Genomic DNA, 18,677 nt, shown 5'->3' with positions numbered 1-18,677 from the left:
TCTGGTGAGAGCTCTCCTCCCGGCTTGCAGATGGCTGCCTTTGCTGTCTTCACAGGGCCTTTCTCTGCAGAGAGAGAGTTCTGGTATCTTCCTCTTCATGTTAAGGACACTGGTCCTATGGAATTAGAACCCCAACCTTATGTCCTCACTTAGCCTGAATTACCTCCTCAGAGGCCCTGTCTCCAAATACGGCCGCATCAGGGGGTTAGGGCTTTAATACATAGATTTGGAGAGACACAGTTCAGTCCATGATACAAGGGTTGCCAGTTCCAGCATCACCGGGTGTGGCCTCCGAGCTAACACTACAGAGGATCGGAAGTACAGTACCTGCTGTGTCACCGACTCCTTGCAGGAGGTTTCCACGGCTGCCACAAGTCATAAATATAGTGTAAGGTCAACACTCACGTAGAGTCTGCCAGGTGCCAGGCCCCATTACAGGGCTCGGCGTCTCATGGGATCCCTGCACAGCCCATATGCAGTAGGTCTGCTGTCCCCATTTTACCAATGGGGAAACTGAGACACACAGAGCCTAAGCGACTTTCTCTGGAGATGTCACAGCAGGGAATTGACCCTCAGTCTCCCAGCCTGGCCCCCTCCCCCTTTGTCTGAGGGTGGTTTGAGAATTCACAACATTCACACCTCTTGTGTCGAGCTAACCTGTGAATGTGTCTAATGCAATCTTTCTGCCAAGCATCCCAGCTCTAAGGGATAGGCCCAGGGCCAAAAGCACTCACCTTGACAGGACCCCACCCCTATCTGATTGACATCCAGTGTTGATATACTTGTAATAGGAATTTGAGCAGAGAGCCCAGAGAAGTCTGGAGCTCTGTCCAAGACCACACAGTAAGCTGACAGCAAGGCTAAGAACAGAGCCGTTAGTCTCATGCTCCTAGCCTAATAGTAAAAAATCCCCATGCCCTGACTCAAGGCAGCTTGGCCTACTGCAAATAATCACCTGGCACCCCGAGTTCAAATCCCACCTCTGCCACTTCTGAGCTAGGTGACATTGGGTACATGGCATCTCTTGTCTGGGCCTTCATTTTCTTGTCTGGAAAATGGAGAATATCAACAGCTACCTTACTGGGCCTCACCTTGGGGAAATGACTTCAGTTTCCCCATCTGTAAAATGGGAACACAACTGTACCTACCTCATAGTGCTGTGGTGAAGATTGTAGGAATTCTAATTCGTGTAAAATGCTTTGGTTGTTAGATTCAGTCACAGTCTGACTTTGGCTGAATCATCTGAATACCCCTGCCCCTTCCTCCCTCAAATAGGGGAACCAGGAAGGAAGTGTGGGTAGAAGAGGCCCAAGAGCCTGTCCTTCCACCAACTCGCTGGCAGACTTCAGGGAAGTCATAGGGACCCCACTTAACCCGCTCTGTGCACTGGGGACCTTTCAGTTCCCTCCCCAGTATGACTTTCCACGCTGGAATTTTTGGGCCCCAGAGTGGAGTTCAAAGCAGGATTATTGGATTCTGGATCTCCTGGGGACCGATGAGAATATACGAGGCCATACCCGGTCCCGAGACTCAGAGCATCACCAAGCAGACAGCTTGCCTCCAGATCACCGCAAGACCAGGCATGCTGCCTCCCCTCACGTAATAGCAGCGTTATCACACTTACCAAGCCCAGCTGTGTACCTTGCACCGTGCAGATCTCTATGTTCTCAGCCAGATGTCATAACCACACCCTGCACACATGGCCCCATTTTACAGATGAGAAAATGAAGGCTCTGAGAAGTTAACTAACTGTCCAAAGTTATTGGCCAATTTGGAGCCAGAGCTGGCACTAGCAGCCCTTGAATCATGTTGCCTCTGTCGGTATCTTTTTTAATCTTCCCAATAAAAATTCCTGGGAACTAGGAACTGTTGTAGTTCTCCCACTGTCTTAGGGGGGAAACAAGGCTCATGGCTCCTTGGGATTTGGATCCAGAGCTGGGCTTCAGCTTCTGTGAGCTTAACCACTATGTTCTACCCTGTACCAGCAAACGAAAACAAAAAACGGGAGCCTTGGAATCACTGAACCTCTGTTAAGCAGGGATCCAGCCAATCCTGCTCCTCCAGCCTTTCCAGGGGCCCACCTGAGGGCAGCTCCCCCTGGGCAGACTGCACAAGGCAGCAAGGAGTGGCCCACAGGGCCATCAAGCAGAGTGAAGGAATGAACCGTCAATCCCTGATCCCTGGAAATGGGGTGGGTGATACCCTTTATCACCCAAATGTAATCATTTGGCTTAGATGGTCTCGTGGCCATCCAGCTCCCAAGCCACGAGCTGGATCTTGTCCACCTCCTTGGAACCAGAGTGAGCCCTCCATGGCCCGCTCAGAGCTGCACCCTCCCGTGTTTATCTAACTTCTCTGACCCCGGCAAGTGCTCGTGGCCTTTCTCTTCCTTTCTGAAAACCAGGACACAATAGGAAGCATTTCCTTGAACTTATTAAAAAATCCAGACTTGTAAATTAATTTGTCCGTGTTGTACAAAGGCAGTGCAGATGGACTCATTAGCATGCACACAACAAATAATTATAGATGAATTTTTAGCTGGCCTGCCTAATGCGCTTGCTGGGTTAATTATGTCAATGTATAATTACATCAGCCCGGGGAGACATAATGGCATACCCCGCTGAGCAGGCCCTGCCTAATGACGGGGCGTGGGGGGAGTGCTGACAGAGGAAAGACGGCAGCGTTCCCGCGCACCTGCTTACCTCGGCACAAGCGCCCATTGTCAGAGCCTCCCGCCACCTAAACAAACAGACAGGAGGAGAGGCAAAAAACGCAGAGGCGACCTTGTTCCAGCCGGACCTGAAGGCTCCTGCATGTAGGCGCTGTCCCGTTTCTTCCATCAGCAGATGTTTATTGGGTCAGATTGTGTGTTGGACTTCCTTCACCCACAAGGGGTCCAGTGGGGAGCGAGAACAGATGCAGTCCCAGCCCTGCCTTGTGGAGTTTGCAGTCCAGTGGGTGTTAATTAGGTAGACTTGCCAATCAGTGAAAATTGTAAGTACAGTGAGTGCTGTAAAGGAAAGGTGCGGGCAGCTAGGAGAGCTCGTATGGGAGGAATGATGGACTGGTCAAGGCAGGCTTCCTGGAAGAAGTGGCATTTGAGTTGCAATATGAAAGGTGATTAAGCATTAACTAGCTTAAAGAGGTTAAAGGAGAGAACAGGGTGTTTCTGGCAGTGGCTCTTGCCCAGACAAAGGTTCCAGGGTAGGAAGGTGCATTTGAGGAATTAAGAGAAAGCCAGTGTGACTGGAGCTCAGAAAGGAATAGCCAGGGCTTCCATTTGTTCCAAGGTGACCAAATGCCAGGCACTGTGTTGAGCACTTTATGTGTGTGGATCCTCATCTCAGCCCTCTGAGGTCGGTACTTTTATGGTGAGGCACAGAGAGTTAGAATTGTTCGCCAGAGTCACACAACAGTCCTGAAAAGCAAGTATAGATTAGGCCAGGACCCAGGATCCATGCACTAATCCCTCTGCCCCCCAGCAGAGAGCAGTTGCCAAGTGGATGGTGGCAGGAGACTCCAGGAGAGGGACCAGCAAGACAGAGGGCTCCAGTTCATTTGAAAGGACTGTGGACCAGACCCAGGCCCCGTGGTCTGGAGCAAGGAGGCTCTGACTTTCCTGGGCCCCCCACGAACACCTACCTGGGCTGCTCGGATGAAAATGTCCACACCTCTGGGACAGGAAGGCTTTGTGGCATCTGAGAAAGAAATCCAGACTTGAACCTCACCTCCACCCTTCAGCAAGTCACCTGGCTTCTCTGAGCTGGTTTCCTCATCTGTGAAAATGAGTTGAATCCAAGCCAGCCTCCAGGGGATGCTGGGAGTATCATGGGAACCCATTCCCATGAACAACTTTGTAACCTAGAAGAGGCCACACCAACCTCTGGCATTATCCAGGTGTTCTTAGTACCTTCCCAGAGTGGGGGGTTGGGAAAAGTCACCTGGAAGATCTGCTGGAATCTAGATCTGAAGAAAGAGGAAGTGCTTACTAGATGGGGGGGGGGGGGAGGGGACAGAATTCCAGGCAGAAGAACCTACAGATTCCTCATCTTTTAGCTATTGAGATATTGGGAGGTATCTTACATCCAGGTATGTATTTTACCCCCAGAAAAGCCATTATTTAATCGACCACGCATGGGGGCACCTGGGTGACTCAGTCTATTGGGTGTCTGCCTTCAGCTCAGGTCATGATCCCAGAGTCCTGGGAGCGAGCCCCTGATTAGTGGGAAGTCTGCTTCTCCCTCTCCTTCCCCCTCTGGCCCTTCCCCCCCCCTTATAAGGCACTCTGTCTCTCAAATAAATAAATAAAATATTTTTTAAATCAACCATGCATGTAACAAATGATGGTGTGTTGATCCAGATCCATTGAGAAGCACCCCAAGGATTAGGTAGGTAGGTAGGTAGGTAGGTAGGAAGAAAGAAAGAAAGAAAGAAAGAAAGAAAGAAAGAAAGAAAGAAAGAAAGAAAGAAAGAAAGAAAGAAAGACACGCAGGGGAAGGAAAATAGGGAGGGAGGTGGGAGAAGTGTCAGAGGAAGGAGAGGCAGGGAACTGGGTGGAAACATCCAGACGGTTTAGTCTGGGCCGTCTGTACAGTGCTGGGCAGGCCTTGCAGGAGTCCTTGGTCCTCAGAGCAGTCCTGTGTCCCTCAGGAGTCTGCCCCATCCCCAGCTGCCTGCAGACCTGTGTGGGAAGGCCAGGGGGAGGGCTGGCCTCAGACTGATGGTTTTCAGAGTGGGGTCCTTGTTTGGAGGCATACAATACAGTCTCACGGCCACCTCAGACGGCACCATAGAATCTAGAAAATGCAGTTATTGTGACAGTTATTATTGTTATTATTATTCCCAGGTGGGCAAGACACCCATACCCAAAGGGATGGCACACGCTCCCCTGAGCAGGCACCTGGAGAAGGCTGCTCCCTCATAAAGCAGAAATTCCACATTGCTCTCCTAAGCCATCAGAGCAACTCCAGAAGGCTCTTGTGAATGGTCCCTCCACCCCCTGTAGAGGGACCCACCAGGCCCAGCAGCCCTCAGCCCTCAGGGCCCCCACCACTCCTGGGCTCCTCTCTCTGTGTGTGCAGACCCCGTGCCGGTGTTTGAAGCGACGCGCAGCCTAGAGGACAGACTGCAGTCCCCCAGCTTCGACCCCAGTGGGCAGCCGCGGCGAGACCTCCACACTTCGTGGAAGAGGCACCCCGATCTCCTAGGCCCCAAAGGTACTGATAAGGTCTTCATGGGACATCCATAATAAACAAATGGGCTGTGGATCTTCAGCAGCCAATCTTGGCCATCTTTGGAGGGATGGGGATGGGGGCGGCAAGGAGTTGGCCTTTATCATTTTAGATGTAGGATGGTATACCACTGCTGAAACAAACCCCCCAAATGCCAGAAGCTTAATGTATTTGAAGGGTGGGAAGTTGGAGGGGATGCTCCATGTCCCCTGCTGTGATCCTGCCATCTTCAACACGTGACATCCAGAGTCACAGTGACTGTTACAACCAGTGACAGGCAGAGAAAAAATGTGGAGGATCATACCGAGGTTTATGGGTCCAGGCTCAGAAGTGGCGCACAACACTTCCAACCACATTCCATTGACCTAAACCCAGTCATATGGCCACACCCAACTGCAAAGGAGCCTGGGAAGTGTAGTCTGACTATGTGCCCAACAGGGGAGGGAAACAGGATGTGGTAAACACAGCACTGTCTCAGCATCAAATGAGACAAGAAACTGGGAGAGCTAAAAATGGAGTTCAGATATACATATATTATAAATGTTTAAAAGCAAGAGAATGATGAACAAAATTCAGCATGATGGTTATGTCTGGCAGGTGAGGTAGGAGGTCTGCGGGGGGAGGAGCAAATGCACACGTGAAAGCTGTTGGTAACCATCTGAGTCTTGGTGTTCATTGAGCTTCAAGCCAGGCACTGTCATAGGCACCAGTGACATAGCCGGGAACAAAACAGACAAAAATCCCTGCCCTTGTGGGGCTGACCTTCTAGAGTGTAAGGCTGACTGTCAACCGATAAATGTAAAATATACAGTATTTCAGATGGTGAGGAAGGCTTTGGGGGAAAAATGAAGCAGAGAAGAGGGGAAGAGTCAGGTGTAGGGATACTCGTCTAAGGAATAAATGAGGAGAATTTACCTCAAAGGTCAGGAAGATTACCTTCTTTTTTTTTGTAAAGGGCCAGAGAGTAAATACTTCAGACTTTGCAGGCCACACATTTTCTGTCACAAGTACTCAACTCTGTGTGGAAAAAAAGCCATAGAACATAGGTAAATGAGTGGGTGTGGCCGTGTTCCAATAAAACTTAATAGACAAAACAGGTGGTGGGCCAGATTTGGCCCAAGGGCTGCCATTGCAGACCCCTGATCTATCTCCTAGAGGTAATGGGAGGTGGTCGTGGAGATGATGAGCTGAGGCCTGCCAAATCAAAGTTTGACTGCTCTGTCACACTCCCCATTTCACAGCTTCCTCCCTTCCTCCCAGTGCCTAGTGAGCACCTACTGTATGCCTGGTCCTTGGCAGAGTCCTCTGGGGAAGATTTATGGGGACTAAAATACAGTACTTTGCCAGCTATGTTCCTATACCCAGAATGCCCTTCCAGCCTCCCTGACAAGCCAGCTCATATATAGACGGCTGTGCGCAGCCTCCGAGGTCCCTCTAGGGTTTGAACTTCCCTCCATCAGAATAATAGTAGCTGTGGGAACCACCTCTTCAGAGCGTTTGCTCTGTGCCATGTGCCTTTCACAAAGTTTCCCACTGTCTCCTCATATCAACCTTCCGAGGTGTCACTGGCCCCATTTGACAAACGGGGAAACTGAATCTCAGAGGCAGCAGGCTGCCAAGTGGGGATTCAAACCAAGGCTCTTGACCTTGGCTGTGTCTCTCTGCAAGGACACTTGTTGCTGTGCATCATGATGGTCAAACCTTGTTTGTTCACTGCTGTGACCTCAGCCCCTGGAACATTCCGTGTGCATGTGTGTGCGTGCGTGTGTGTGTATGAATAAGCCAGGCTCTGAACACTCTGTCAGGCCCTCAAGGGACCACACTGCAAACTGCCCACCTCTGCATTCACCGTAAGAGCCTAACAGCCAGGACAGAACTTAACAGAGTCAGTCGGACCCAAGGTCAGGAGCCCAGATTTTGGAATTCTTGAGACATTCACCCACAATGGCCAGCCCCGAGCACCCTTTCTTCCCATGACAAATTGAAGGTACAATTTGTCATGGCACAAACATTGATCAAAGGCACAAACATTGATCCCCTGAAGGAGCCACCACAGGCCTGCAAAGCTTGACCCGATGTGGGCCCTGCCCAGGGGCACCCGCAGGTGCGGTGGGCTATGACTGAGCATCCGAGTGTGTGCCATCACCTGTGGGGAGGGGAAGTTAAACCTACAGTTACCCCATGACCCAGCAATTTCACTCCTAGGTATCCACACCAAAGAACTGAGAACAGGTGCTCAAACAAACACATGTACGCAGATGTTCACAGTAGCACTGTTCACAGCGGCCAAAGGTGGAAACAAACCAGATGTCTATCAGCAGATGAATGGAAAAACAAAATGTGGCCTTTCCATGAAATGGAATATTATTTAACCATAAAAACGAGTGACGGTCTGATCCATGCTTCAAGCTGGATGAACCTTGAAAACATTTTGCTGAGTGTAAGAAGCCAGACACAAAAGGACATATGTTATGTATGATTCCAGTGATAGGAAATAACCAAGATATGCAAACCCCCAGAGACCGAAAGCAGATTGGTGGTTGCCAAAGGCTGGGGGAGGGGAAAAAGGAGTGACTGCTTAGTGGGGCAGGCTTCCTTTTCGGGTGGTGACAGTGTTCTGGAATTAGTGCCAACACATTTAGTGTACTAAATGTCACTGAATTGTATACTTTTATGTATATTTTACCTCTTAAAACAGTAAGAAGGCCGAGGAGGCAGAAACAGGTCCAAGAGGGTAAAGGAAGCCTCTGGGCGTGCCGGCTGAGGCTGGCACCATGAGAACTTGACATTCTGCACACATGCCCCCCACGCCAACAACCCAGCTGGCCATGGTGATGGCAGGTCTCTCCAGCTGCACTCTCTCCAACACCCGAGTTTGGGAAATTAAGTCTTAATCCAACACTCCCAATCCCTCTGGTTTGCAGAAGACAGCTCTGGCTGCCATGCCACTTCCAGCGACGGGTGGTTTTCACCCTTTTTTTTCCCTCCAGAGCAGAGAGAGGGGACGTCTCCAGCAGGACCCACGCTGACCGAGGGGAGCCGCCTCCCAGGCATTCCCAGCAAAGCCCTCCTGACAGAAACTTTGCTGCAGAGAAATGAGGCAGAGAAACAAAAGTGAGTGGGGAGGAACAGGTGGGCCCCTGCTGCCCCACCTGGCTGGGAGGTGGACCTTCAGGGAATCCTGATGCAGATTGGAGACAGAGATGCAGGCCTGGTTTTCCAGCCCCACCTCAGCAGCTCAGTGGCCAGCCCCAGCAGCTCACATCACCTGTCCCAGCTGGAAAATGGGGTTAATGGTGGTGTATTAGTCAGGGTTCCCCAGAGAAATAAAACCAGAAGGATTTTCTATTTTAATTGAGACATGTATTTCAAGGACTTAGTTCACGCAGTTGGGGCTGACAAGTCTGAATCGGTAGAGCCAGCCAGAAGGCTGGAAACTGTCAGGCAGGAGTCAGTGCTGCAGTCTTGAGGCAGGATTTCTTCTTCCTGGGTTTTAGTCTTAAGATCTGCAACTGATTAGATAAGGCTCACCCACATTATTGAGATTATTCTCCTTTATTTAATGTCAATTGACCTTGGATGTTAACCCTATCTACAGAATACCTTCACAGCTACCCCAAGATTAGTGTGTAGTTGAATAACTGGCTACTGTAGCCTGATCAAGTGGACAGGTGATATCAGCTCGTAGCCCACCATGAAAATGAATGTACGTGCTTAGCTCTGTACTCACTTGGAGGGGTGTACGTCAGTAAATGGTTGCCCTTACAGTTGATGTGGGAGTAATAATACCTGGATTACTATAAATCTGAATCCTTGGGGCATTTCTAGGACAGCTTCATGGTGGTCATTACATTTATCCTTTTCATTCACTTATTTCTTTATTCGTTTGTTCCATGTATTTATGGAGCCACCTGCTGTGTGCCAAGCACTGTTCTAGGGACACAGCAGTGCACAAATGGACAAACGTCCCTGCCCTCCTGGAGTTGACTTTCTCATGAGGAAGACACAAATAAACAAGATAGATAAAGTAAATGGTCTGCTACGTGATGATAAGGGTTGTGAAGGAAAATAAAGCAGGGGAGGGGCGGATGAGATTGAAGCTGAAGTTTTAAATAGGGTATAAGGGGAGGCCTCACTGAGGAGGTGAGCAAAGCCCTGAGGAGGTGGGAGAATGAAACTTGCAGATATATAGGGGGAGGGTGTTACAAGCGGGGGGGACAGCCAGTGCAAAGGCCCTGAGGTAGAAACATGCCTGGTGCATTTGACCAGCAAGGAGGTGAGTGTGGCTAGAGTGGTGTGAGAGAGGAGAAGGGACAGGGTGTAGGACCAGAGGTAAAGGGCTCCTTCCCTAGAGTCTCTGAGCCAGACAACATAAGGCCCAGGCTTTGTGTAAACCCTCCCGCAGTCCAGCCAGAGCCCCTCTTTCTCTGCTGAGACACTTGCATCACACTGAAGCTCTAGGCTGCAGTGGGCTGGATGACCATCCCAAACAACTGACACAGAGACGGGAAAAAATGCCTCCTGGGGACAGGAATAGTAAGTACTGGTACCCTGGGAGCACTGGGTACCAGGCATCATGCTGAAGATGTTTCACAACACCCACGGAGGCAAACCCCAGAAGGAACCTTATTTTACAGGTGAGGAAACTGACTTCCAGAGAGGCAAGGTCACTGGCTGTTATAGGTGCACACAGTCAGCAAAAGAGCAAGGCAGCCAAATGCCTGAATGTCATGTTTAAGGACCAGTTAAAAAAGCAGACGTACAGATTACAGGGAGCAGGTGAGAAGAGTAGGAAGCCAGGAGGGCCAACCTGGGGACCCAGGCAAGGCCCATGCACACGGGCGTGCACAGAGCCAGTGCGAGCAGGTCCGGTCTCTCCGCAGGGGCCTTCAAGAAGTACAAATCACTTTGGCAGCCAGACTGGGGGAGGCAGAGGAAAAGATCAAAGTCCTACATTCAGGTATGTATGTGGCACACGTTTCCCAGCCCCGTGTAGCTCCCCAGCCCTGTCAGACCAGGAGGAGTGGGAGGGGACAGTAACACTCTGAACACAGGCTCAGGTATTCTAGAATCAGGAAGGCAAGGACAGAGTTTGAGGAGGAAGAGGATAGATCAACATTACCCAGTGGTGGTCTGCGCCCCATCCCCAGAGGCCATATTGCTGTGGAGAGAGGGTTTGAGAAATAGAATTAAAGCAGGAGTGGCAAACACAGTGCCTGCAGGGGCCAGACACGTCCAAGCCGGCCAGGTTAGGGAAGGCAGTAGGGTAGGGTGGGGTCTGGGGCAAACTGGACGACCTGGGCCTTGACTAAAGAGATGGCCACTGTTGAGCATCAGCCAGTCACTGCCATATGACCCAGTGACACCAGGCCTTCAGTTTTCTTGGAGAAATCACAAATCTGGAGTTTTATAAGAAATTTCTCATTTATTGTAATATATCTATTGACTTCATTGCTCCTCCCTGTCCCCCTCACTTGCCACCACCTTGGGGTGGATGAGCTCATGGATGGATGACCCCACCCCAGTCCTGGAGTGACCTAAGGGTGTGCGGCAGCTCATACCCAAGGCCATGGGACAGACAGACCCCTACCACTTTCCTCGGTCCTCTGAGCTTCGTAGACTTCTCAAGGGTCATCCTGTCTTCCATCCAGCCAGCTTGAAGCCCCTGCATGGGCAGGAAACTCTACCTGTCACTGGTTCTAACAAAAGAAAGGTCTTCCCTTACTACCTTGAACCTCATCCTGCCTTCTGAGCCCTGCAGAAGGAGTGGGTTCCTGGGGGACATGGGGGGGCGCTTCACCCTGGCTCTTTACTTTTTCTCAGCGTTAAAGGCCACACAGACAGAGCTGCTGGAACTGCGGCGGAAATATGATGAGGAGGCGGCATCCAAGTAAGTGAAAACCCTGCTGGGGTATGCTTTCTCACTCTGACCCTCCCAGACATGCCTCCTCCCTCTGACCCTCCCAGACATGCCTCCTCCCTCTGATCCTACCAGATATGTCTCTTCCCTCTGATCTTCCCAAATATGCCTCCTCCCTCTGACCCTCCCAGACATGCCTCCACCCTCTGACCCTCTCAGATACGCCTTCTGACTCTTCTCCCTCCAACTCACTGCCTGAAGCACCTATTTCATTAAGCACCCAGTGCTCCCCACCCCCCGTAGGCACACAGCTGTTCACTGGTCATTTGCTGTGCCATTCATGCGCCACAAACTATAAATGACATTCTGGGTCGTGGCTGAGTAGGGTCTGCTGGGCCGGGGCCTCCACCTTACCCCAGCTTCCTAGAACTGTCTCCACCACAACTCCACAGGCCAACCCTCAGGGGCTGAAGTCATTCACTTAAATTACTCTGGACTCAACATGCCTTTAAGACATCATTTATGCCACAAACACTTATTTAGCACCTACTGTTTACCCAGTGCTGTGTTGGGTCCCTGGAAGAAACGTTAGAACATGGCCCTGTCCTCAGCCGAGGAGAAGAGACAGAAATAACTGATTATGTAAAGTGATAAATTCATTCCTTCACAGATACTTTTGAGCACTTACTGTATGCTTGGCACTGTTCTGGGCGCCTGGTGAATGCTAAGAAAGGAAGAACCAGGAGCAGCAAGAGAAAATAACAGGGAGGGTGGGTCCTGTTATCCAGGGTAGTCACGGAGGATTTCCCTGAGGAGATGATCTTCAGAATGAGAAAGAGATGGCCATGTGGAGAATGCTGGGAGAGAGGCTCTTGGGGAACAGCTTGCATGAAAGAAGGCCCTGAACGTGCCTAAAGCACATGCACAGCTTATAGTCACCAAATGCTCCCTGCAGGGCTCCTGTGTCCCCCACCCCACACTCAGCAGAGAGGCAACCAAGGTGGATACAGCCTGTCCTGGCCCCCCCGGTGCTGGCAGCCTGGGGGTTGGGGGGCAGCAAAGTAAACAAATGACTACCACGGGGGTAGCTGAGGCAGGCCTCCTAGGAGGACACTTTCCAGCTGGGTTTTAAAGCTCAGGGTCCTGTCCTCTTGAGGAAGGGCATTCGGGTAGAAGGCACAGTGGGGGCAAAGGCTGGGAGGTGTAGTCTGTGGGCAGCTAAAGAGAATAGACCACTGGCAGGGGCAGCAGGCCAGGCTGCCTGGAAGGCGTCGTGCAAGGTCCTCCCTCCCATTTCCCCACAGCCTGGGTTCTTTTGTACCCAGCCTGGTTTCTCTCCGGTAGGAAGGATAGAGGGCAGCCTCCTTAGCCTCCCATTGTGGGACCCTTAGGTTCAGTCAGGGGCTGGGGTTATCAGGATAGTCAGGGGCCTGGTGGCTGCCAGAAGCCCTTCTCAGGGTCTTATCTTTCTGTCTCAGGGCAGATGAAGTCGGCCTGATCATGACCAACTTGGAGAAAGCTAATCAGGTGAGAAGATGTATGCTAACACTCATTCTGCCCAGGTTGGGGGTTCAGGCTGGGGGAGGGACTGAACCCAATTGATATTTACTGATATCATTGCCATGTGCCATGCTGAGTGCTAGGGCCGGGAGATGTCTGGGACCCTGAGCTCCCAGAGGAAGGAGGAAGCGGTGCTGACAGAACACTCAGAAATAGGTTGACCCAGGCAGCAACAGTCGGGGAGGGGACACCTGACCCAGAGTCGAGGATCAGGGAAGACATCATAGAGGAAGGGCCATGTTGCTGAGATCTGACGAATAAATTGAAAATGTAGCAGGTTGGCATTCCAGGCCAGGAAACAGCCTGGGTGAAGGCCAGGAGACCTCCTACAGAGAACAGCGGTGCCCTTCCCTGATGGCTCCCGTGCAGGAGGCCTCTCCACCAGGAGGAAGGTGGTAGAGCAGTGCCTGGTGAGCCCAGCCCACAGGCCAAGCTGGGACGTGGGTCTCTCCCAAGCAGACTGAGTAAGGAACCGTGTTCCACAGAGCCTGAGGTGGTGACAAGGGATAAGCCCCAGCTGCTTCTTTCCCTCCCTCCTCACATCACCAGGTCTCCTGCAGCTTCCTCCCTTGATCCCAGCCACACCAGCCAAGCACTGGATGGACCCCAAACTTCCTTGGGGCCCCCATCTTCTAGTTCCAGCCCAGGTCCTCGAAAGTCCATGAGCCTCTGCGAGTCCGTTTTACACATGTAGATGGGGTCCCGCACCGTGCCTTCTTCTGGCTTCAGACATGTTGCCATCTGGTGGGCAAAGCTGGCAAGAGTCTGAAAGGAGGTGAAGTGTGGCCATGGGGTCTGGTCTGGAGTCTCAAGGCCCAACACATCTCCACCCACCCCCGGCTCCCTGCAATGCCAGTGGCCAGAGACATGGCCAAGAGGGGCCAGCAGTGTGACAGCGAGTGGTCATTTCCCTCGAGAAGCATGCTTTGCAGCTGGGTTCTAAAGCCCAGGCAGGAGGCCTTCTCTGGAGGAAGGGCATTCCAGGAAGAAGGCACCACAGGAGCAAAGGCCAGGAGGCATGGCTGTGCCGGCATAAGGACAGGGCCCTCCCACCTGCAGAGGAAAAGTGGGAAAAGAGTAGCATTTTTAGGGTGGTTTTTCAAATACGTAATCCATTTACATAGTTCAAAACTCAAAAAGGTTCATACTTGGGAAACTCCGATCTCCTGCCCCAACTCAGCTTCCTAGTTCCTCTCCCTTTGGCAGCCTCTCTTACCTGTTTCTAGGGTCTCCTTCTAGAGATCCATTCACAAGCTCAGGAATATATCTATTTTTACCCCCTTTAAAAACAAACATTATAATATTTGTTATTTTAATCTTATTTGTTCCACGTGTGTATCTTAGAACTCATTCTCTGTCTGTATGAAAGTGGTCCATTTATTTATGGCCCTACATGGTCGCACCATCATCTAAGCCGAGAGTGGCAAGCTTTCTGTGAAGGGGCAAAGAGTAAATATGCCCAGCTTTGTGGGTCTCTGTCACAGCTATTCCACTTTGCCGTATGTGAAAGTATAGACAGTATGCGAGCGAAAGGGTGTGGCTGTGTTCCAGAAAAACTTGATACACAAAACAGAGATCCGGCTGCAGTTTGCCCGCCCTTGGTATAGCCAGTCCTCGACTGACGAAGACGATGATATTTCCAATCGTTTACCATCATCGTCAATCCCGTGGGGGACACCCATGCACAGATACTATTTCAGACATGCATGAGCCAATAAATAGCGTGAATTCTGAGAAGTGCAATTACTGGGCTGAGGATCTGTGCATCTTTATTTGACATATGTGGCCACGCTGCCCAGTTTACACTCCCTGCAGACAGTTAAGAGAGGGCCTGTTTCCCTACAGCCTCGCTAGTACCGCGTGTCCCCAAACTTCTGGATCTTTGCCAAATAGGCTTGAGAAAAGAGATCTTAGAGCAATTTGAATAGGAAACTATTTTTTTAATGTTTATCTTTTCTGAGCATAAAAGTAAAATCTCATTTTAGAAAATATGGAGAAGAGGGGCGCCTGGGTGGCACAGCGGTTAAAGCGTCTGCCTTCGGCTCAGGGCGTGATCCCGGCGTTCCGGGTTCGAGCCCCACGTCAGGCTCCTCCTCTATGAGCCTGCTTCTTCCTCTCCCACTCCCCCTGCTTGTGTTCCCTCTCTCACTGGCTGTCTCTATCTCTGTCAAATAAATAAATAAATAATCTTTAAAAAAAAAAAAGAAAATATGGAGAAGAAAATAAATGTCATCATATTAGGGTTTTTTTAATCTGTATTAAGATTATCCAGAATGTGAACAGGATTCTGGAGCAGAGCAGATTACTTACATAGTAATAACCCTGCCAATTTGCCCCAGTTCTTCCCCCGGGGGTGACAATCAGACATCATGCTGCGTGCACCAGATTTCTTACTGTGGGCAAGGAGCCCCCCATGTGAATCTGGGTGGCGATATAGTAGAGGGACTTTCTGAGAGAGGGAGGAAACTAGCTCGCTAGTGCCATGATGAGCAGAAGGGTGAGGATCCTGGGTTTTAGCATGTGGAATGCAATACTTCTCTCCATGGGGAAGACAAGACTAGGAACTTTCTAGTAGCTTTAAACCCTGCTTTCCAACCCAGGGTATGTGTCCGTGGTTGGGGTCTCAACCCACATTGAAATGTAGACACATACCTTCAGAGAGGAACATCTGCCGTTCTCACCAGCTGATGTCAGAAATGGACTTCTGGGCTTGTCATTTAGCCCAGTCCTGATTCAGTCAGATTTGCTCGGGAAGCCCCAACTGTGCAGAGACATAAAAGTATTTCTCTACACCCGCACACCCAAAACCTTTCCCAAATCAAAACTGACTTGAGCCATTTCTGGAACAAGGCAGGATACTAGTAAGTAAACATCAGTTAAAAAAGCAAATTAACACAATGGAACATGGATGTGTGTGGGTCTCCATGTGCATATAATAGGTATAGCTTCTTGATTGCCAGGGTCAGCGTGGAAGTTAACTGTAATTATTATGACCTGTGTCACCAGCTGAGGGTAAAAATACAGTCCCAGCTCTTTTAATAAAGTTACCCAATTTTTGATACCTGAGCTAAGATACCTAATGAGCTGTGGTTTACCAGATCACTTACTTTGCAAAACAACTCTATCAGGTAGTTACTTTTATCCTCCCCATTTTATAAATTGGGGAACCGAGGATTGGCAGATGATTTCTCTTTCCCAGGGTCACACAACCAGGGAGTAACAAAGTACAGATTTCTCTCGAAAGCCACAAGGCTACGCTGTTAACATTTGGAGGCTTCCTTCCAGGCTTTTTTCTTAGAAATTTTTGAGGAGTTAAGATCCACCATAGACCCAGTTCAGAAAACTGGCATTCTGATTTAGAAATGTTATTTCATTGGCCCCATTTCACAAGAGGAAAACTGAGACCCAGGGAGAGGAAGTGACTTGCCCAGGGGGCTTCAGCACCTCATGGACTGGGAAAGCTCCTCTGCAGGCACTCCATCCGGGTAGCACTGGGTGGCACGGGAGCTGGGGACAGACACCCAGCCCTGCCTGAGGCGTGCAGGGCGATGGCAGAAGGCCAGGGTGGGATCCAGCGTGGCCCTGCTCACCTCTTAACCTCACTTGCCTCCACTCTCCTCCCCAGCGAGCGGAGGCTGCCCAGCGGGAAGTAGAAAGTCTTCGGGAACAACTTGCCTCGGTCAACAGCTCTATCCGCTTGGCCTGCTGCTCCCCCCAGGGACCCAGTGGGGTAAGGATGGTGGGGAAGCCAGAGGGAAAGGTTGGGAAAAGCCATGTTGGTGAGTATGAATATGCAGATGACATTTTGTGGATCAGTCATGTGCCCCTGTGTGAAATTAGGCACATGAATGTGTGTGGATACAGTGGGCATGGCATCTTAACTGCCAAGGTCAGTGTATAGTTAACTATAATTACTATCACTTGCTTCTCCGGCTGAAGGTCAAAATACAGCCACAGCTCTTTGCGAGCTCAAGCTTCCATATGTGATTAATAGGAAGTCCAGGGGTGCCTGGGTAGCGCAGTCGTTAAGCATCTGCCTTCGGCTCAGGGCATGATCCCGGCGTTCTGAGATCGAGTCCCGCATCGGGCTCCTCCACTGGGAGCCTGCTTCTTCCTCTCCCACTCTCCTGCTGTGTTCCCTCTCTCGCTGGCTGTCTCTCTGTCACATAAATAAATAAAATCTTTAAAAAAAAATAGGAAGTCCAGCATCTTCCTTTGGAGGTCCTCCTTTACCCCAAATTGTCCAAGAATGCCAGCAACTTACTCAGGCCCGAGAGGACCATTTCCATGGCCGGATGCCTGGCAAGACTGGGTGGGAGGGTAAGTTTGAGCTCTAGAGCAGCAGTGCAGTTTTGGCGGCTGCCACCAGGTGTCGCCATTGACCACTCGTTCTCAATTCCTACCAAACCGCAGTAGGACCACTTAACCAAGATCCAAGATTGACACTGCTATCAGCCATTGGTTCCCAAAACATGCCAACCTGATTCCAGTGGGTTTTCCCAAACAGCCACATGCTACAAAGCACCAGTCTTTAGTCTTCAATCCTGAGGTTCCTGTGTTAAGCCTGCTTAGTGCATCTTTCTCTTTCCTCCTGGTTGGTGTCCCTCTGGGGTCCTGGGGTCAGAGGGATTTCACTCAGAGCCACCCCAACTGACCCTTCTGTCATATGTTAAGAGTCTTCATTGCGGGGCACCTGACTGGCTCAGTCAGTAGAGCATGCAACTCCATCTCATGGTCATGAGTTCAAGCCCTACTTTAAAAAAAAAAAAAAAAGTCTCCATTGCGCCTCTCCCGGAAAGCCTTGGGTTCCTTGTGTAAGCTGGTCCACCTTCTTTCCAGATCTCTGCATACGAAGGGATTAGGTTCCCGATTCCTTACATGACGACAGGTCTGCTCCAGGGTGATTTGCAGCCTCCATCCATGCACCGGAAGTGGCCAGCATAGCTTTCCCTTCACCTGCCACCCTGAAGACTGGCCACTGTGCCTGTATCTGCTTTCTGTTTCAGTGTTGGACTGTGTCTCTGCGAACGTGTATTACTGTGAATGTGTATGTCTGTCTGTGGCCTTTGGGCAAATAACTGTATCCTTAATCTAACTGTGCCTCAGTTTCCTCACCTGTACAAGTAAGACCTACCTTACAGGGCTGTTGAGAGGATTACATGTAAAGTACCTAAAATGGTGCTTGGCTTATAGTCCATGCTCAGTGAATGTTTGATGCCACCTTAGTAGTAGTGGTGTGTTTGGGGCGTGTCCGAGGTGTTTTTGCCCTTGTCGCTTGTGATCTCTGAGCACATACGTGACTCTTGTGTCACGGTGACATGTCCAAATGCGTATATCTCTTTGATGCCTGGGTATTTCTGTGTGTCTGTGTGTCAGCATGAGTGCCCCGCAAGTCCATGTATCAGCGTGAGCTCTGTCTGTGTCCCAGGAGGCAGTGTGTGTATGTCAGTGCGCCTGGATATCTGCACAACACAGAGAGTGAGCACGAGAGACTGAGAGCAAGAGAGCTCATGGGTTCGCCTCAGAAGGAATTTGCCCATGGTTCTTAATTAACCCCCATGGAACCCGGCAAATGCCCGTGCTAATCAGCCATGGGGAGTTTCGCTGGTTTGGGGGGCGAGTTTTTTTAGAGCACCACAGTGGCGCTCGATGCTAATTAATTTAATGTGTTAATGCCATCCGCTTCCTGTTTTAATTGGCATTTATCTCCCTGGAAGAATAGCCGGTATTGGTAGTGGTAGGCTGTGTTTTCTGCTCTGTTTTGTTTTTTGTAACGCTTCTTAGATTCATTTGTAACTGCTCAGGACCAGCACGACTTCAAGCCCTCTCAGACATCAACTTCTTCTTCATCCAGAACAAAGGGACCATTTCCTAAAACCTGGAGAAGCCGTGGGGCTTGGGGCTGGGGGCAAATTGGGAAGAGAAAGGAACCACCGTTCATGTGGCCTGTGGCTGTGGGGTCTCAGGTCTAATCCTGAGGGTCTGCCTGGAATGGAGTGAAAACATCTCGCGGGGGTAGGACCTGT

At 50.5% G+C, this 18,677-nt stretch overlaps 1 protein-coding gene across 1 annotated transcript in view; it reads left to right on the top strand.

Moving 5' to 3' along the window:
- Nucleotides 1-18,677, top strand: part of CUX2 (cut like homeobox 2) — a 257,947-nt gene that overhangs the window by 213,269 nt on the left and 26,001 nt on the right. Inside the window, exons 5-10 of the mRNA XM_087857354.1 lie at nucleotides 5,082-5,216; nucleotides 8,222-8,345; nucleotides 10,115-10,191; nucleotides 11,055-11,121; nucleotides 12,570-12,618; nucleotides 16,277-16,381. Of these exons, the coding sequence (XP_087713480.1) occupies nucleotides 5,082-5,216; nucleotides 8,222-8,345; nucleotides 10,115-10,191; nucleotides 11,055-11,121; nucleotides 12,570-12,618; nucleotides 16,277-16,381 (557 nt within the window). The remainder of the gene's footprint in view (nucleotides 1-5,081; nucleotides 5,217-8,221; nucleotides 8,346-10,114; nucleotides 10,192-11,054; nucleotides 11,122-12,569; nucleotides 12,619-16,276; nucleotides 16,382-18,677) is intronic.

Source organism: Ursus americanus, chromosome 30 (assembly GCF_024610735.1).
Source record: "Ursus americanus isolate L20-20 chromosome 30, mUrsAme1.1.p, whole genome shotgun sequence".
Lineage (NCBI taxonomy): Eukaryota > Metazoa > Chordata > Mammalia > Carnivora > Ursidae > Ursus > Ursus americanus.
This window is presented reverse-complemented; position numbering and strand designations above follow the sequence as displayed.